Consider the following 17,482-nt stretch of genomic DNA (forward strand, 5'->3'; position numbering starts at 1 on the left):
TTTAATCACAAATCCTGTCTTTTCTAATATCTGTCAAGTTTACGATTTGGTTTCACATATACATAGATGTAAGAAGATGTGGTATGAGTGCCAATGAGACAACTCTTACACTGAACTGCGGCCATGCTTAGCGAAAGGACGTGCAACATAATCAGTCAAACAAACTTTATTAGATTAACTCGTTAAGGAACGATTGTTTTCATTGGTCAATTTAAACCTTCGACCTCACACCTGCGAAAATAGAACACGCGTACTATAAAGCTGAATGGACTGATCAGTATTCACGTAGCCGGTCAAGGTCGTTAAAAACTTCTATCGTCGTATTCACGTAAATGATTGTGTTCTTGATTATCCCATCGCAATTCTAGCTTTTATACATGTGCATGTAAAATTTTAAACTTTAATCTTAATAGTCACGTCGAAATATTTAATTCAACTGTCTCCTCTCAATTGGTTCTGGATTAAGGGGGCTACCATTTTATTTTGATTGGGGGTGGGGGATTTGGATGAAACATTTTGTCCTGCATTTTTTTTAGTTGTTATCTCTGTCCTGTCTTTCTTTTTTTCAGTCTGTTAGGTCCTGACTATATTTTTTAGTTTATCCTGATTTTTTTACATAAATCGTCATCCTGCCTTTTTGTATTCCAAGTTGCTCACCCTGCCTTATCTTTTATTCAATGGACTTGATGAATTAACGTTGTACTTAAAATGAAATCGTACTTAACTACAAAAATAACCAAATTACATACTAAAGATATTGCTCGATTTTTATAGTAAATGGGTTTGTGTAATAAACTGTCATGTTCATTATTCATATTCTTTCATAAGTTTTAGGATAGTGTGATTTTTTTTCTGATTTAGTTTACTTGATTTTGAAAAAAAAATCCCGAAATTCTAAGTAAATTCAGAACATGTAACCAGCCATGCTTTGTTTAGAGAAAAAATGGAGATGGCAAACCATGGCACAGTGGAAGGAAATGTACTTTATAAACTCTAACGATATACTTCCTTAATTTATAATTAACTGTTTTGCTATCCTCGGTTGAAAATTATATATTGTAAATATTTAAATAGTTGCATAGAAAACAATCAGTTTTAAACAGTGTGGTTATTCACTAAATGTATTGATAAAAGGTGACTCCATTTTTGTACATACTTTTACAGTAGTCATCCTTAATTTCTTAATATTTCGTTTATAAGTTTATCATACATGTATGATTTTGTATTTCATTTTAAATACGCACGCATGCCACACGTTACTTTGGCGGATAGTTCAACAATGTTATGCAAAGCTCTATTCTTACGGTATGAAATTTAAGGATAAATTTTCAACCAATTGAAATCGAAAACAGTACATTTATATAGTTCCTTATAAACTACGACATTTCGCATAAGTATTTATTTATTTTTTAGTTCCACACATGCAAAAATAAAATCTTCGCCGATGAAACATTTCAAACCGTTTTACACTAACATGCCTTCACTGAATTCATTTGAATTTCGTGGTGACTATGATAGTACATTGCATAGTACATCTATATTCACGTGCACACATGATACGATCTTTCGGGGACAATTTGCTCGTTTATGACACGTTATTTCATAATGACCAAACGCTTAGCTACTTTATTTTCGTTTTATAGCATGAAAACAATAAAAAAGGAATGTGCAACCCATCATAAATTTGAAATGGATCAGTATTATGAGATCCTTATTATAAGTAACTACGACATTGTCAGGATAATAACCTAGCGTCAATATGAAAGAAATTAAAGTGGTTCATACATTCATCCGTATAAAAGCGGCACATGTATTTTATTTTATCTTTATATTTTTCATAGTGCGGTACAATTGCTGCATGCATAAAGAATATTACTTAACACAAATTATTAGTATAATTTTTCGACCCTACTATTTGAAATTCACAAAATACGTATCTAATTATTTCAACTAAACATCATTGTTTTTTACGTTCGTAGTAACGTAGTACATTCAATTGTCGGTCACCTGTGTCAATTCACGTGCACACTACAATTGTTGTTGTATTTAAATCTTTCGGCCAATGAAATGAGACGTTACAAGTTGTTTGTTTGTGATACGCCAGAATGTTATCAATGAATTATCAATAGCTAAACTTGACTGCATTTCAGTGTAATCCAAGTCAAAATTTGTAAAGGTAAACCATTATAGGTAAAAGTACGGCCTTCAACACGGAGCCTTTGCTCACACCGAACAGCAAGCTATAAAGGGCCCTAAAATGACTAGTGTAAAACCATTCAAACAGGAAAACCAACGGTCTAATCTATATTAAAAAAAAACGAGAAACGTGAAACACTTATGAACCACATCAACAAACGACGACCACTGAATATCAGATTCCTGACTTAGGATAGGTGCAAACAAATGCAGCGGGTTTAAAAGTTTTAATAGGCGCCAACCTTTACCTTACCTGAAACAATAGTATAACATCACAACATAGAAAGACACACTATAAAATATCAATTGAAATGGCTTTACTCAATCAAAAGACATATTAACAAAAACAAGTGAACATACACTGAATGAATAAATTTGATCTATGACACAATGTAAATACAAAATTAATAAAACAAGGGGGTTAGATGTTTAACAATATCAGAAATACAACCATAACCTTGGACAAAATGCCGCTAAATGACTTTTTCAACATACGTATTTTCTGGAAAAAATGATTTGAAACATAATTTTCTAAGAAGTATTAAAAAAAGTTGTCATCTTTTAACTTTACGGTCTGCTTTATATATGTTGTCCTTCGACTTAATAATTGAAACTTTAGAGACTGGAATGATTGCATAACAACTTGAAATTAAAGGTACCACAGATACAGTTAATATAAATAAGAAGATGTGGTATGAGTGCCAATGAGACAACTATCCATCCAAGCCACATAGGTAACCAATTGTAAAATTAAGTGCAATCACTCTATAGGATGATACTTTGACTTTTTGTTATACACACATAGCATGGGGTTTTCGTCGATGTAAATAAACGAGTTCAGATAAATTTTGCATTAGATCGCATGTTGATTTTTTTTTCCAAATATAGTATCTGCTGTTAAAATTTATATTTCTGAGAAAAGCATCATATTTTCAGATTTTGGAACAGGCTATGAGGAAAACAAAAGGAAAAATTATTCAAGACAGTGAAATTGGTAGATTGACCATGATGAGCCAAGTTATGGTATGGTTATAAATTAATATATGCTCCCATCATGTTGTGAGTCGTGTAAGAGTTCTTGGAATATCCTATTCACAAATACGAGGCTGATTTTTACAATATAAAAAAATTAAGTGAATTTCCAATTTTTATATAAAATTTACAGGTAATTTTAACATGTATAAGCTATCAAATTCATGTTTATCGATTTAACTAAAATTCTAATATTTGATTTATACATGTTATGACATACCGTATATTCAAATTACAAAAAGTCTACAAAAAACAATAAACAATGCATTGTAAAAATATTTCCTTTCTCTATTTGAACTGTACACGTATACCTAACAACAAAATTATTTTCATTTACATGTGTTTAAAGTTATTGCAAATGGCTGATATTTTTGTTCAAGCATATTGTTTTTCCAAAATTGTTTAACATTTCACAGCGGTATAACATGTTACTTTAATTATTCTTCCCTTAGTTTGTTTATTTTGTATTTACATTGTATCATAGATCAAATTTATTTGTTCAGTGTATGTTCACTGGTGTTAATATGTCTTTTGATTGAGTTAAGCCATTTCAATTGTGTTTTATAGTGTGTCTTTTTATGTTGTGATGTTACACTATTGTTTCAGATAAGGGTGAAGGTTTTGTACCATTAAAACGTTTAAACCCGCTGCAATTTATTGCACCTGTCCTAAGTCAGGAATCTGATGTTCAGTAGTTGTCGTTTGTTTATGTGGTTCATAAGTGTTTCTCTTTTCTCGTTTTTTATATAGATTAGACCGTTGGTTTTCCCGTTTGAATGGTTTTACACTAGTAATTTATGGGGCCCTTTATAGCTTGCTGTTCGGTGTGAGCCAAGGCTCCGTGTTGAAGACCGTACTTTGACCTATTATGGTTTACTTTTATAAATATTGACTTGGATGGAGAGTTGTCTCATTGGCACTCATACCACATCTTCTTATATCTATTGACTTGTCATAATGTATCAGCATTTCGTAAGTATCTAAGACTAGACGCCGTTTAACTAACTATCGAGATAACTTTTGAAAAATGGCGATGATCTATTGATATTTTCCAAAACATTACCTGATATAAACATAAATATAATTACACAGACAAGCACATGCAATCGTTTATTGTCGATTTTTCTTAATCTGTTTGATTTCATGTCATGGACTTAAAACGTTTTGTTTGATGAATTAGTCGCCGAAATTGATCTTCCATTGGGCTCTCTTGTTTCACTTTTCAACGTTAATAGTCTTTCCTTTTAACTGAACACGCTTAACGCATGTGCAACCATACTTAACTTTTAATACATTGTGACTTGGATGGGGAGTTGTCTCATTGGCACTCATATCACATCTTCTAATTTATATTAAGCTAAGTGTCAAAATAGGTCGCATGCATACGGATTCAAATGAAGTTGTATAACTGATTTGCAAGCTTATAATAAAATAGACAATAAAGATATTGGCATTATTGAATCTAAGCGACTGCAAATGGCGGATGTTTTTTCTAATAACATTCCGCTTTTAGAACTGTTTGACTGGGAAAACAACAATCATGATTTAAATGTTTGTTTAAATAGTAGCTAATGCCACCTTAATATATCTTTGTCAAAGCAATACTCGAACTGATTTTAGCTAATAAAAAGGAAAAATAAGATATTTAATCCTTACTACTTAGTACTTGAAAGACAGGTCTTCTTTATTTAAGATACAATGTGCTGAAAACTACTAGTTTGTAATATTGCCCTCTCTTTACGATCAATGATTATTACAGTTTTCATAACAAGTCATCAGAACTGGGTGTCGCTTGATATGAAATTTGGTTATTTAATTTCAATATAATAATAAATGGACAATATGAGAGTATAAATTAATTTTTATTGAAATTATATAACGGAAGCCAGACAGCTGACGTTTTCAAGCTTGTTGTTAGCTTCGGAATAGAATCAAATTTGTAAAAAGGAATATATATACCAAGAAAAAAATTTAAGTGTTTTGTATCTTATTAAAAAAACACAAAACGCCGTTGCCAAAGAGAAATTGTGACCGTTGAAAGTTACCATTGACCTAATGAAAAGCCAAAGGAAATGTCGCAATCGTTTAACATGTTCCAGGATAGGCAAACCATACTTACACAGTTTTCGTGTCACTTATTCATATAACACTACGTTTAATGTTATACGAGAAATATCCCTTCATGCGAAAAATAGATAACAGGCTTACACATAAAAAAAATCATACAAAAAACATGATATTCATAGAAAATATATGAATTAATTTTATTTGAAATTTCAAAAACATGAAATTCATCATTACCTCGTACAAACGTAAATTAGAATTGAATTAGCAGGTTAAGCAAATACAATAGATAATGACTGTAGTTTTGCCTTCGCAGCATTTAGGCAAACTCCTTCGGATTTTGGGGTCCGCAATGCTCTTCAACTTCGTACCTTATTTGGTCCTTTTATAAACATTTTTATTCGAGGGTCTCTGATGCGTCTTTTGAAGACGAGGCGCGCGTCTGCCGTATGACATTTAAATCATTGTATCTCTGATTTATTTATTTGTAAACTTGTTTATTACAAAATTTCATCACCCACCATGCAAATCCAGACCCGGTCTTGTCTTCCAATGAGCGAAATCAAACAATTGAAATATTTCTAAATGTCATTTCAAATTTCTTATCCTGCTTATAATAATTTAGCATTCATAGCGTATGTCGATGGATACCGAAAATTTTAATCAATACCCAATTTAATTCCATTCACAAAACATGCAAAAGGATAGAAATGATGAAATTGCTATCATTATAGATGTATTCTTTTAATTTAGCTTTGTGGATTAAAAGTTGTCTTTTATCGTTAAAGCTACTGGCAATAAGCATAGCATCAGAAATTAGATATTCAAAAGATCAAAGCAAAGAAGTTATCAAGAGGAAAATGGCAGAAAGATCAAATTATAATGATATACATGTAAGAAAAGAAACACTCTTTATGTCTTCGTTTAGTGTTGTCAAGCTACTTGGTCAAATACAGTCAAGTAAATTTGTTCATGGCGGTCAAGTAAAATTTATTCTAGCCGCGAAGCACATACATGTAAAATATAATGTCCTTGAAAATACATCTGGACACAGTAGTAGTCAAATGGCAAAATTTGGGTACTTTGCTAATTTGAATAGTGGCAATATTTCCTTAAAATGAGGACTGCCACTACAATATAATTATACATGCCCTTACAAATGGCAATATGCCAATTTCTGAGTCCAAATATAGGTGAATTGAACATGTTTTTTTTGCCTTCTGTTAGTTTTCAAATGACCATTGTCTATTTTGAAAACTTTCGGCCCTTTCAGTTTGAATTCGGAAGCATAACCGTAGTTAATTAACCATTGATAACCGAAAAATCCTTTTTCCTTAAAATTACACAACATATTTGCAAACATCCGCCACAGAAAGTTTTTGAAGACAAGTAAGTTTTAGATCCAAGACGGGAAAATACGGAATTATCCGCAAATGCGATATAATTTATATTTTCAATCTACAACTAAGGGAAATTATTTAATCAAAAGGGCTTACATCACGTGGTACAAATCATATGAATAAAGTACGTAGTAGGTTTTTGCCATATGTTATACCGAAACATACTGAATTTGCTATGTTCGGAACTATATTTGAAAGCAAATCTTGAATATTCGTTAAATACCTAGTCCATATTCATATGAATCATATTGTGCACCTAAAAAATGAAATTCTTCATCATTATTTAGTTTTTGTCGCATTTATTGCAGAGATTATAGAAATATGATTAATGATTCAAATGACATTAAGAAATATTCATGTTCGATGTATCCATAAAAATCAAATAAGCACCATGTTATAAACGCAATATATATTTTTCAGGATGACTGTCTAGATATGGTTCAAGATTTTATCAACCCATTAAGGTTTGAAACCATGCGAGGGAATTATGTGGAATTAAATTGTAATACACTTCAACTAGGAGATAGAGTAAGACGTGGTCCTGATTGGGCTTATGATGATCAAGATTTGGGTCTTCCAGGAACTGTTGTTGGACAAGATCGAAACGGTATGTCATATAAAAAGAGGAAGAAGATATAAAAAGAGCATTATAAAACCCTTCAATCGAATAAAAATAGACAACACAATTGCCAAAGGAAAACACAATTAAAAGACAAATAAAACAATACTACATTACAAAATTCAAGATTAAGCAACACAAACCCTACGATATACCCAGTTATGAACTCAGGTTCTCCAAGAGTACTGACCCATTTTTTAACCTGCCCTGTTGCTCATGGCAATTTAAATTTCGTGATAGGTCGCATTCAGTGATGTCACAATCGAGGAAAAGAAGGTGTATTGTAAGTCGTCATGTTATTCCATATCTGTGAACCGAATTGTGACGACATCCGTAAAAATGTCAAAATGATTACTTCATCTGGCTACAAAATGTAGTACAAACTTGACATTAAAATAAACAGAAAGGGTTGTTCAAGTAAGCCTACACAGTTTTTTTTATTATTTTTAGATTTAGTTTCCATATTGATGAATACCCCACATACCCCTTTATTCTTACTTGATCTATTCATCACTATGCTGTTACCATTTTCAAATTATATCCCATTATTTTGATTGACAGGAGAAAATGTTGATACTTAAATGGTATGCATTGCTGCTGCGTTAAGTAATCGATAGGGGCTACGTTAATCATTTGAAAAATAGGATATTAAGATAATTAATGATACCGAATCTGAAAAAAGACTACAGATAAAAAAAAAATAACAGAAAGAAATATGAAACAGTATATAGAAACAATCCAATCTTATCTGTTTGTTTACTGTTTTCATAAAAGTATCTTTCAGCAATTGATTATTCGAACCTTCTTTTCCTATAAATGTTATAAAAAACATTATTATTATTTCCTTATTTAGACTGGATTTGGGTAGAATGGGACCATGGACACAGGCTAACATATCTATATGATGAGCAAATGGATAGATATCAAGTCCGAAAAGTAGATGAAGCAAGAATACTTGTCAATGAGATGATAGCAGTCGGTTGTAGAGTTGTTAGAGGTAAAGTTATGATTTCAGTGATATTATTCTGAAATATATAGAATTACATTATGAACCAAAACGTATGATACCAACCTCAGTGCGCATGACACATGTAGTGTTTAAATAACCGTTGTCTGGAACATCAGTCAAAACCTTTTTAGAAATGGAGATTTATGATTTCGACATTTTCTGTACTTTCTACCACTCCTAACTGGAAATAATTTCCACAATACAAATCACATTAAAACAATATTCTGAAGAAAAGTGTTTTTAATGCATATTTTAATAAATAACTTTAATTTCTTTTCGTGATTAAGATAAATCGCCTTATCCGTTCTGAAGACAACTACACATGTACACTTGTTTGTTTGATATTCAATAACACACAGGTCAAGATTGGGAGTATGAAGACTATGACGGAGGTGAAGGTTCTTTGGGAACTGTACTTCAAGTGAAAGATGAAGGCAAGGTTGTGGTAAGTGTTGTCTGTTAATATATACAATCTTTACGTTCAGGTCAAAATATGTATTTTAGCATTATATAGAAAAAATGATAACCCTTGAATTTAGCTCTATTTGTTCTACTGTTGGAGATACATTTTTAGCTCACCTGGCCCAAAGGGCCAAGTGAGCTTTTCTCATCACTTGGCGTCCGTCGTCCGTCGTCCTGCGTCCATCGTCCTGCGTCCGTCGTCCGTAAACTTTTACAAAAATCTTCTCCTCTGAAACTACTAGGCCAAATTTGACCAAACTTGGCCACAATCATCATTGGGGTATCTAGTTTAAAAAATGTGTCCGGTGACCTGGCCAACCAACCAAGATGGCCGCCATGGCTAAAAATAGAACATAGGGGTAAAATGTAGATTTTGGCTTATATCTCTGAAACCAAAGCATTAAGAGCAAATCTGACCTGGGTAAAATTGTTTATCAGGTCAAGATCTATCTGCCCTGAAATTTTCAGACCAATCAGGCAACACGTTGTTGGGTTGCTGCCCCTGAATTGGTAATTTTAAGAAAATTTTGCAGTTTTTGGTTATTATCTTGAATATTATTATAGATAGAGATAAACTGTAAACAGCAATAATGTTCAGCAAAGTAAGATCTACAAATAAGTCAACTTGACCAATATGGTCAGTTGACCCCTTAAGGAGTTATTGCCCTTTATAGTAAATTTTTAACCATTTTTTGTAAATTTTTGTAATCTTTTACAAAAATCTTCTCCTCTGAAACTAGTAAGACAAATTTAACCAAACTTGTCCACAATCATCATTAGGGTATCTAGTTTAAAAAATGTGTCCGATGACCCCGCCCGCGAACCAAGATGGCCGACATGGCTAAAAAATAGTACATAGGGTAAAATGCAGTTTTTGGCTCATATATCTGAAACCAAAGCATTAAGAGCAAATCTGACAAGGATAAAATTGTTCATTAGGTCAAGATCTATCTGCCCTGGAATTTTCAGACCAATCAGGCAACCCTGAATTGGTAATTTTAAGAAAAATTTTCAGCTTTTGGTTATTATCTTGAATATTATTATAGATAGAGATAAACTGTAAACAGCAATAATGTACAGCAAAGTAATTTCTACAAATAGGTCAACTTGACCAAAATTGTCAATTGACCCCTTAAGGAGTTATTGCCCTTTATAGTAAATTTTTTACAATTTTCATAAATTTTGCAAATTTTTGTAAATTTTTACAAAATATTTTCCACTGTAACTACTGGGCCATTCATTATAGATAGGGATAATTGTAAGCAGCAATAATGTTTAGTAAAGTAAGATCTACAAACACATCACCATCACCAAAACCCAATTTTGTCATGAATCCATCTGTGTCCTTTGTTTAATATGCACATAGACCAAGGTGAGCGACACAGGCTCTTTAGAGCCTCTAGTTGGTTTTACAACTTAGAATTTGCACACACAAAAAGTTGTAAAAAAATACAATTTGAAAATTTAAACACAAAAAATAATGGTATTGTTAACAGTATAAGAATATCTCAATTAAATGGAACTTGAACGGATAACAGGTTAACAAATCTACAACCTCATCATCGTGGTGATAGTGGTTGCAATGTATATTAAAAAGACGTTAGCTACGATGTTTACAGTATAAGATTGAAAATTTGTAGTCTGTTTTCTAATAATTCAGACATTTATAAGATAATGAGTACAGCAGTAGTCAGTGCTGTTCAATTTTGTCAAAATAAGCACAAAAACTTATCTTGAACACTATCATCTTGGAAGACCTCATTTTGATTCGTATTCATTATACATATATGGCCTCATTTGACGATCGATCAGACATGTGCTGAGCGTGTAAATGTCATTTGAAAAAGAGAAACTTGGACAGCTAGCGGGAAGTCGGATTTTGTTAAATGATTCGAACAGCTAAAAACTTATGCATGTAGGGTATAAAGAGAGTCGGAAGTTTCCAAAGGGATATTCAAACTCATAAGTCGAAGACAAACTGACGAAGTCATGGCAAAAAAAAAACGAAAAACGAGAAAAAGACAAGCAACAGACTGTAAAACACAACAAAGAAACTGAAGTTTAGACTAAACAACACGAAGCCCATGCAAGGATGATTGGCGTTACTTGATCTACGACGTGAAATTATGCAAAAAGAGGAAAATCGCCATAATAGCATTGCACACACCCACCTCCGATTCTGATTTATAATTATATCTATATTGGGAACATACCTCCACGACAATTATTGGGGGTCATGTCTATGGTTAATTAGATGCCGTCCAGTTCAAAATACGATCGAAAAAAACTTCACTTAAATTGTAGAATTTAATTTCTATAAAGCAACTTACTTTTTTTATTCTTTCTAATTTGTAAAGGTCAGATGGGACGGAGTGAATACAGGCATATTCAGAATTGGATATGATGGCCTTTTTGAAGTGTGGTTGTGGTAAGTAATGAACCAACTAGTCACAGAGTTTATGAGGTATAGACATAGACATCGAATACCAAATTCTAATAAAGATAAAAAGATACATTTAAAAAAAATAGCTTTTTTAAAAAATGGTTACAAAACACGAATAATTTGATTGCTTTCTTCAATATTGGAAGAAACAATTTGATAATATGAATATCTTCTTTTCTCCCGAAATTTAGAAGTCAGGTGTTAACAGTTGCTGTTCTTAATGATACTGAATAAGATGCCACTTCAGAGTCCATTTTTATTTTTGCCAACATGATTTTGATACTATTTTCCTTTTTCTATCATTTTACTTCCTTTAGTGATGACTTTGTGAACAATGAGAGAACTGTTCGACACATGAAGCCAAATAATCATAGTCATACTGGACAACAGAATCACCACAAATTGAACACCACAAATGAGGATGATCCATTGGACAATGTTATCCCTATATACTCCGATACATCAGGTAAGAAAATAAACGTACTGATTTCTAATCACTATGATACAAAGGTAAAAATTAAATTTGCTATGTTGATTATTATTGTTTTTATTTTTAAAAATCATGTAGAAATGGGATAACAGAAAGACATTTCTTTCTCATAAAAAAAATAGCAGCTTTCAAATTATATGTGTGCAAATGAAATCACGTTTTGTTTCCAGCGGGAAGTATATAACTCTTTTTCAAAACAGGCTTTTTATGTTCAGCATTCCAGACATTTGGTTGGCTATTCCAAAATCACCTGTCGTGCGCACAGAAATGGCATATTTTGTAAGTCCTGAGGTAAAAGCAAACGCAAAATACAAAATTATTAAATTTTCTGAAAAAGAAAGCATAATTTTTTACATTTGAATTTCGACTGCTTTACTTCCAAGCTAATTTTATACAGCAACGTTATGAATAATATTTTCATAATAATGTATTGTATTTTTCTTCATAACAGTCAGTGCCATTTGGGAGTACGAGAAGGGCTCACAGTGGAGACAATACCCATCCGGAATAAATACCAAAATTGAAAAAGCTTACCAGAGGAAGCAAACAGGAACATTTATCTTTGAAATGAATCATATAACGTAAATCCTTCAAATAATTTGTTTATGATAAATGAGAACTCGCAACAAATGTCATAGTGTAAAATGTAGTAGTTACTCCTTCTCGTGGATTCTGATTTTGAGTTCTAATTTCTGTGCGTGCAAGTATACTAGAGTGTAAAGACAGAAGCAAACACACATTTTCATACAAAACAAAATATGTGTGAAGTAGACATCTATGAACAAACCAATAAACTTTAGCATAGAGACCCAAGCTTTCAACATTATATTATTGATGAGTCTTATGTAAACGAAATGCTCGTCTGGCATACCAAATTATAAGCGTGGTATCATTGATGAGTATTTTATAGACATGAAATTGTGCACAAGTAAAATTACACGAGTTAAGTTATCAAATGTAGTACAAAGATTGGCATTTTTGGGGTCGTTATATGCCAAAGTATTTATCAGAGATGATATTTTTCTTCTTCTCAAAATAGTATTTGGTTTTTTATATCCTTACCCATGTAACCAAGATGAAATATATATATATATATATATACAGCCCATTTAATTTATCTGTAAATTAGGAAACAAATCATTTTTTAAATCAGGAATAAGCTTGGTTCAATTTTCAATAATACAAAAAAAACAATTTCCTATACGAAACACATTTAAGGACTGGTTTAACCCATGGAATATAGGGGAAAGAAATTATTTGCTATATGCATCAATATAAATAAACAGGGAAATTTAAAGCATCCAACTAGAATTATGATCAGCTTACTAATTTAATAATAACATCCTTTCATTACACTAATGATTCATTGCACATAAAGTATATTCACTTAATAATCCACTAGTTTGAAATATCCTATCATCGTAAGAAAATCAAAATAAATATAGAAAAAAGAGCATAAGATATCACGGGGACAACCCATATGCATAGGATGAAGAGAAACCGGTAATATCATTGCCAATAAATGACGATACAAAATCATACAACAGTCTACAAAACATTACATAGAAAACTAGACTGAGCAACTCGAACCACACCTTAAAATAGTAATGATCTCATATGAAGCGGAAGGGTACATGTAAGCAGATCCTGATACATATGAGTTAGGAACAAAACAGATTGTGATGAGATTATACTGTTATAGGTAACAGCACCAAAATTCTCATTATGTACATTTTAAGTTTATTTTCTGTAAACATTGTTGAAAACTCACGTCCTTATACTTTGTACTATATAAAATAAAGTAAGAATGTATCATTCAATTCATGATAATCATTTCAGTTAATTTATTTAATGGACTAGGTATCAATGCATATGTACTTAATTGTAGATATATTATCCATTTTCAACGAATGATACAGGAAAACCCACAAAATAAGACAGAAATGCCAGTCAGAAGGAAAGGTAAGTTGATACGAACTAACAATTAATTATAATGTGGATTTTGTTATATTTTTAACGCACGTATAAATGATAGCTGAATTTTATGATTAAAACACCCTACCACTTATTCTTTGTATGTATTAAGCTACTTCAACAAATCATATAGATATCAAATTTTAATATATGTTTGACTGAAAGATAGATTAACATACTAAAGACATGAAAAGAAAATTTACTTGCGAAATGTCGGTATAAAAAGTAGTATGTTATTACGAACTTGACATGATTTAGAATGTTCAGCATGTTCTGTTCCAGTATTGTAATTATATCAGGAGGCGTTTTTACTGTTGTAGTTTGCATCTTTTTTTTTTTTAACAGATTAAGGATTTGCTTACTGAATGACAACAAACTTTTTGGTAACCTTAAACTTGAACCAAAGAATTGATTTAGTACGAAAATTTTGAATTACAAACATCCAAAATATGTGTCCTTACAAGATTAAAATGTTCATTACAAAAGGTGGAAAACACCACGGATAGATTCAAAACTCGTAATTCGCATAGAAACTTACAACCTGCAAGATTTCCTGATAAGGATGTCTTAAGACATCTTATGACCAGTATTTCATGATATCATAAAGCAGGTTACTAGAGTCAAAGTAATATCTTCAAAATGTATACATCTGCATATACCATATACCATATGACATATATGTCACAGATGATCAGGTTTTTTTCACATTCTTGTTTCCCCAATCCTGCTTTTTACCTGCGTCTCCGAAGGCGGAAGCATGTCTAGTAACCGCTTTACTCCGTCCGTTCGTCCGCCTTTATGTCCGTCCGAAAGAAAACTTTCGTCAAAGTTTTCTCAACTATTGAAGGAAATAATTAAATATACGGTCTGCAGCTTCATCATATTAGGTTGAAGCGAGTAAGCAATTTTTACATCTTCCATGTAGCCACTTCCTGTTTGCCGATATTTTTAAAAATTAATAATACTAATGGTACAAAGATAATTTTTGTCAAATTTTTCTTAGTTCCTATTGAAGGGAATGATTTAATATTTAATCTGCAGCTTGATAATGTTAAGTAGTAGCGAGTAAGCAATTTTCATATCTGCCGAGAAGTCACTTCCTGTTTGCCGATAGTTTTAAAAATTAATAATACTAATGGTACCAAGATAATTTTTGTAAAATTTTTCTTGGTTCCTATTGAAGGGAATGATTTAATATTTAATCTGCAGCTTGATAATGTTAAGTAGTAGCGAGTAAGCAATTTTCATATCTGCCGTGAAGCCACTTCCTGTTTGCCGATAGTTTTAAAAATTAATAATACTAATGGTACAAAGATAATTTTTGTCAAATTTTTCTTGGTTCCTATTGAAGGGAATGATTTAATATTTAATCTGCAGCTTGATAATGTTAAGTAGTAGCGAGTAAGCAATTTTCATATCTGCCGAGAAGTCACTTCCTGTTTGCCGATAGTTTTAAAAATTAATAATACTAATGGTACCAAGATAATTTTTGTAAAATTTTTCTTGGTTCCTATTAAAGGGAATGATTTAATATTTAATCTGCAGCTTGATAATGTTAAGTAGTAGCGAGTAAGCAATTTTCATATCTGCCGTGAAGCCACTTCCTGTTTGCCGATAGTTTTAAAAATTAATAATACTAATGGTACAAAGATAATTTTTGTAAAATTTTTCTTGGTTCCTATTGAAGGGAATGATTTAATATTTAATCTGCAGCTTGATAATGTTAAGTAGTAGCGAGTAAGCAATTTTCATATCTGCCGTGAGGTCACTTCCTGTTTGCCGATAGTTTTAAAAATTAATAATACTAATGGTACCAAGATAATTTTTGTAAAATTTTTCTTGGTTCCTATTGAAGGGAATGATTTAATATTTAATCTGCAGCTTGATAATGTTAAGTAGTAGCGAGTAAGCAATTTTCATATCTGCCGTGAAGCCACTTCCTGTTTGCCGATAGTTTTAAAAATTAATAATACTAATGGTACAAATATAATTTTTGTCAAATTTTTCTTGGTTCCTATTGAAGGGAATGATTTGATATTTAATCTGCAGCTTGATAATGTTAAGTAGTAGCGAGTAAGCAATTTTCATATCTGCCGTGAAGCCACTTCCTGTTTGCCGATAGTTTTAAAAATTAATAATACTAATGGTACCAAGATAATGTTTGTCAAATTTTTCTTGGTTCCTATTGAAGGGAATGATTTAATATTTAATCTGCAGCTTGATAATGTTAAGTAGTAGCGAGTAAGCAGTTTTCATATCTGCCATGAAGCCACTTCCTGTTTGCCGATAGTTTTAAAAATAAATAATACTTATGGTACAAAGATAATTTTTGTCAAATTTTTCTTGGTTCCTATTGAAGGGAATGATTTAATATTTAGTCTGCAGCTTGCTGATGTTGAGTAGTAGCGAGTAAGCAATTTTCATATCTGCCGTATAGCCACTTCTTATTTGCCGATAGTTTGAAATTTTACAACACTTATTGTATAAGGAAAATTTTCGCCAAAGTTTTCTTGTCATTAAGGTGCATGAGGACAGGGAATGGTCAATTATTCTTCCGATATATATTACCTCAATTAATTGCATGTAGCGACGGAGGTCCAGACCGGGTATTAGTCTTGTAACTTATACCATTTATCACCAGATTGTTTTGTTGTCATGAGCAATCGACGATAGCCACTATAGTTGGATAAGAAATACTTGTCCTTTTGAAGCACACAATTCGATCCTAGGTTCAGGTTTGTTTGGTGTAGCTAATTTTGTCATGACTTTGTCAACAAAGAGAAAACAATCCGATATATGAAGCCAAATAATGATAGTTATACTGCACATCAGAAGCGCTAAACTATGAGCGCCACAAATGAGGATGCCCTGGCATTGAACTATGTTATTCTTATACGTGTAATACCACCAAATCATAGTACGTCATATCCGGTTGCATACGAAAAAGGATCGAAAAAAAATATTCCCTTGAATTTGACAGTTGTAGGAAATTAATCCTACATTTCATTGCAGTAAAAAATTTCTGAGTCATAAACATATATCTTGGGTGTTTCAAAGCACCATTCTTTTTTTATTTGGTGTTTCTATAGAATATTTTGGAAACTTGAGGTTACATGGTTACTAAAGCTTATACACAGGGAAAAAAGGGTTAAAATTTGATTGGTTAACTTCCAGTGATGGGTATTATCTTATATGCAATGAAATGTATGTGAAATTTTGTCTGTAGTACTGGACATGATAAAACTTTACTCATGCCAAGTATTTCTTTATTTGAAACAAAGATAAATTCTGCACAATTTTTTGAAAAGTGCAAATGTAAGAAAGACTAAAAGGGGAAACAACATTAATGATGGTATTACACCTATTATACATTTGGCGAGAAAAATACGTGTTATAGGATAGATTTTTTATCACTTTTTCACTGTTGTATTATTGAAATCGTGTACAAATGGTTTACATAAAGAAAAATCTTCCAAAACAAGAGGCTCTCAAGAGCCTGAATCGCTCACCTGTATTTCAGAGGAGAAGATTTTTAAATGTTAGCAAACTTGATGAACAAATTGTGTAAAATTGTCTTTAAGGGGTCAATTGACAATTTTGGTCATATTTACTTTTTTGTAGATCTTACTTTGCTGAACATTATTGCTGCTTACAGTTTATATACATCTATAATAATATTCAAAATAATAAAAAAAAAAACTGCAAAATTTTGTTAAAACTACCAATTCGGTGGCAGCAACCTAACAATGGGTTGTTCGATTCGTCTGAAAATTTCAGAGCTGATAGATCTTGA

The 17,482-nt window shown here is 31.8% G+C and overlaps 1 protein-coding gene and 1 long non-coding RNA gene across 4 annotated transcripts in view; one reads left to right on the forward strand and one right to left on the reverse strand.

The window, feature by feature from the left end:
• Positions 1–17,482, reverse strand: part of LOC127734555 (uncharacterized) — an 83,976-nt gene that overhangs the window by 22,943 nt on the left and 43,551 nt on the right. The window lies entirely within an intron of this gene.
• The window catches only part of LOC127734542 (uncharacterized), a 31,789-nt gene that overhangs the window by 11,817 nt on the left and 2,490 nt on the right, over positions 1–17,482 (forward strand). The window contains exons 13-22 of one of the 2 annotated variants that reach the window (XM_052244470.1): positions 3,133–3,219; positions 6,081–6,185; positions 7,113–7,299; positions 8,165–8,308; positions 8,680–8,765; positions 11,140–11,210; positions 11,543–11,691; positions 12,167–12,296; positions 13,604–13,677; positions 14,035–14,109. In XM_052244470.1, coding sequence (XP_052100430.1) covers positions 3,133–3,219; positions 6,081–6,185; positions 7,113–7,299; positions 8,165–8,308; positions 8,680–8,765; positions 11,140–11,210; positions 11,543–11,691; positions 12,167–12,296; positions 13,604–13,677; positions 14,035–14,039 — 1,038 coding nt within the window. In that variant the 3' untranslated portion in view covers positions 14,040–14,109. Of the gene's footprint in view, positions 1–3,132; positions 3,220–6,080; positions 6,186–7,112; positions 7,300–8,164; positions 8,309–8,679; positions 8,766–11,139; positions 11,211–11,542; positions 11,692–12,166; positions 12,297–13,603; positions 13,678–14,034; positions 14,110–17,482 lie in introns of those variants that run through there. The other variant, XM_052244469.1, reaches the window with a different exon arrangement.

This window comes from Mytilus californianus, unplaced genomic scaffold (genome assembly GCF_021869535.1).
Source record: "Mytilus californianus isolate M0D057914Y unplaced genomic scaffold, xbMytCali1.0.p SCAF_3, whole genome shotgun sequence".
Lineage (NCBI taxonomy): Eukaryota > Metazoa > Mollusca > Bivalvia > Mytilida > Mytilidae > Mytilus > Mytilus californianus.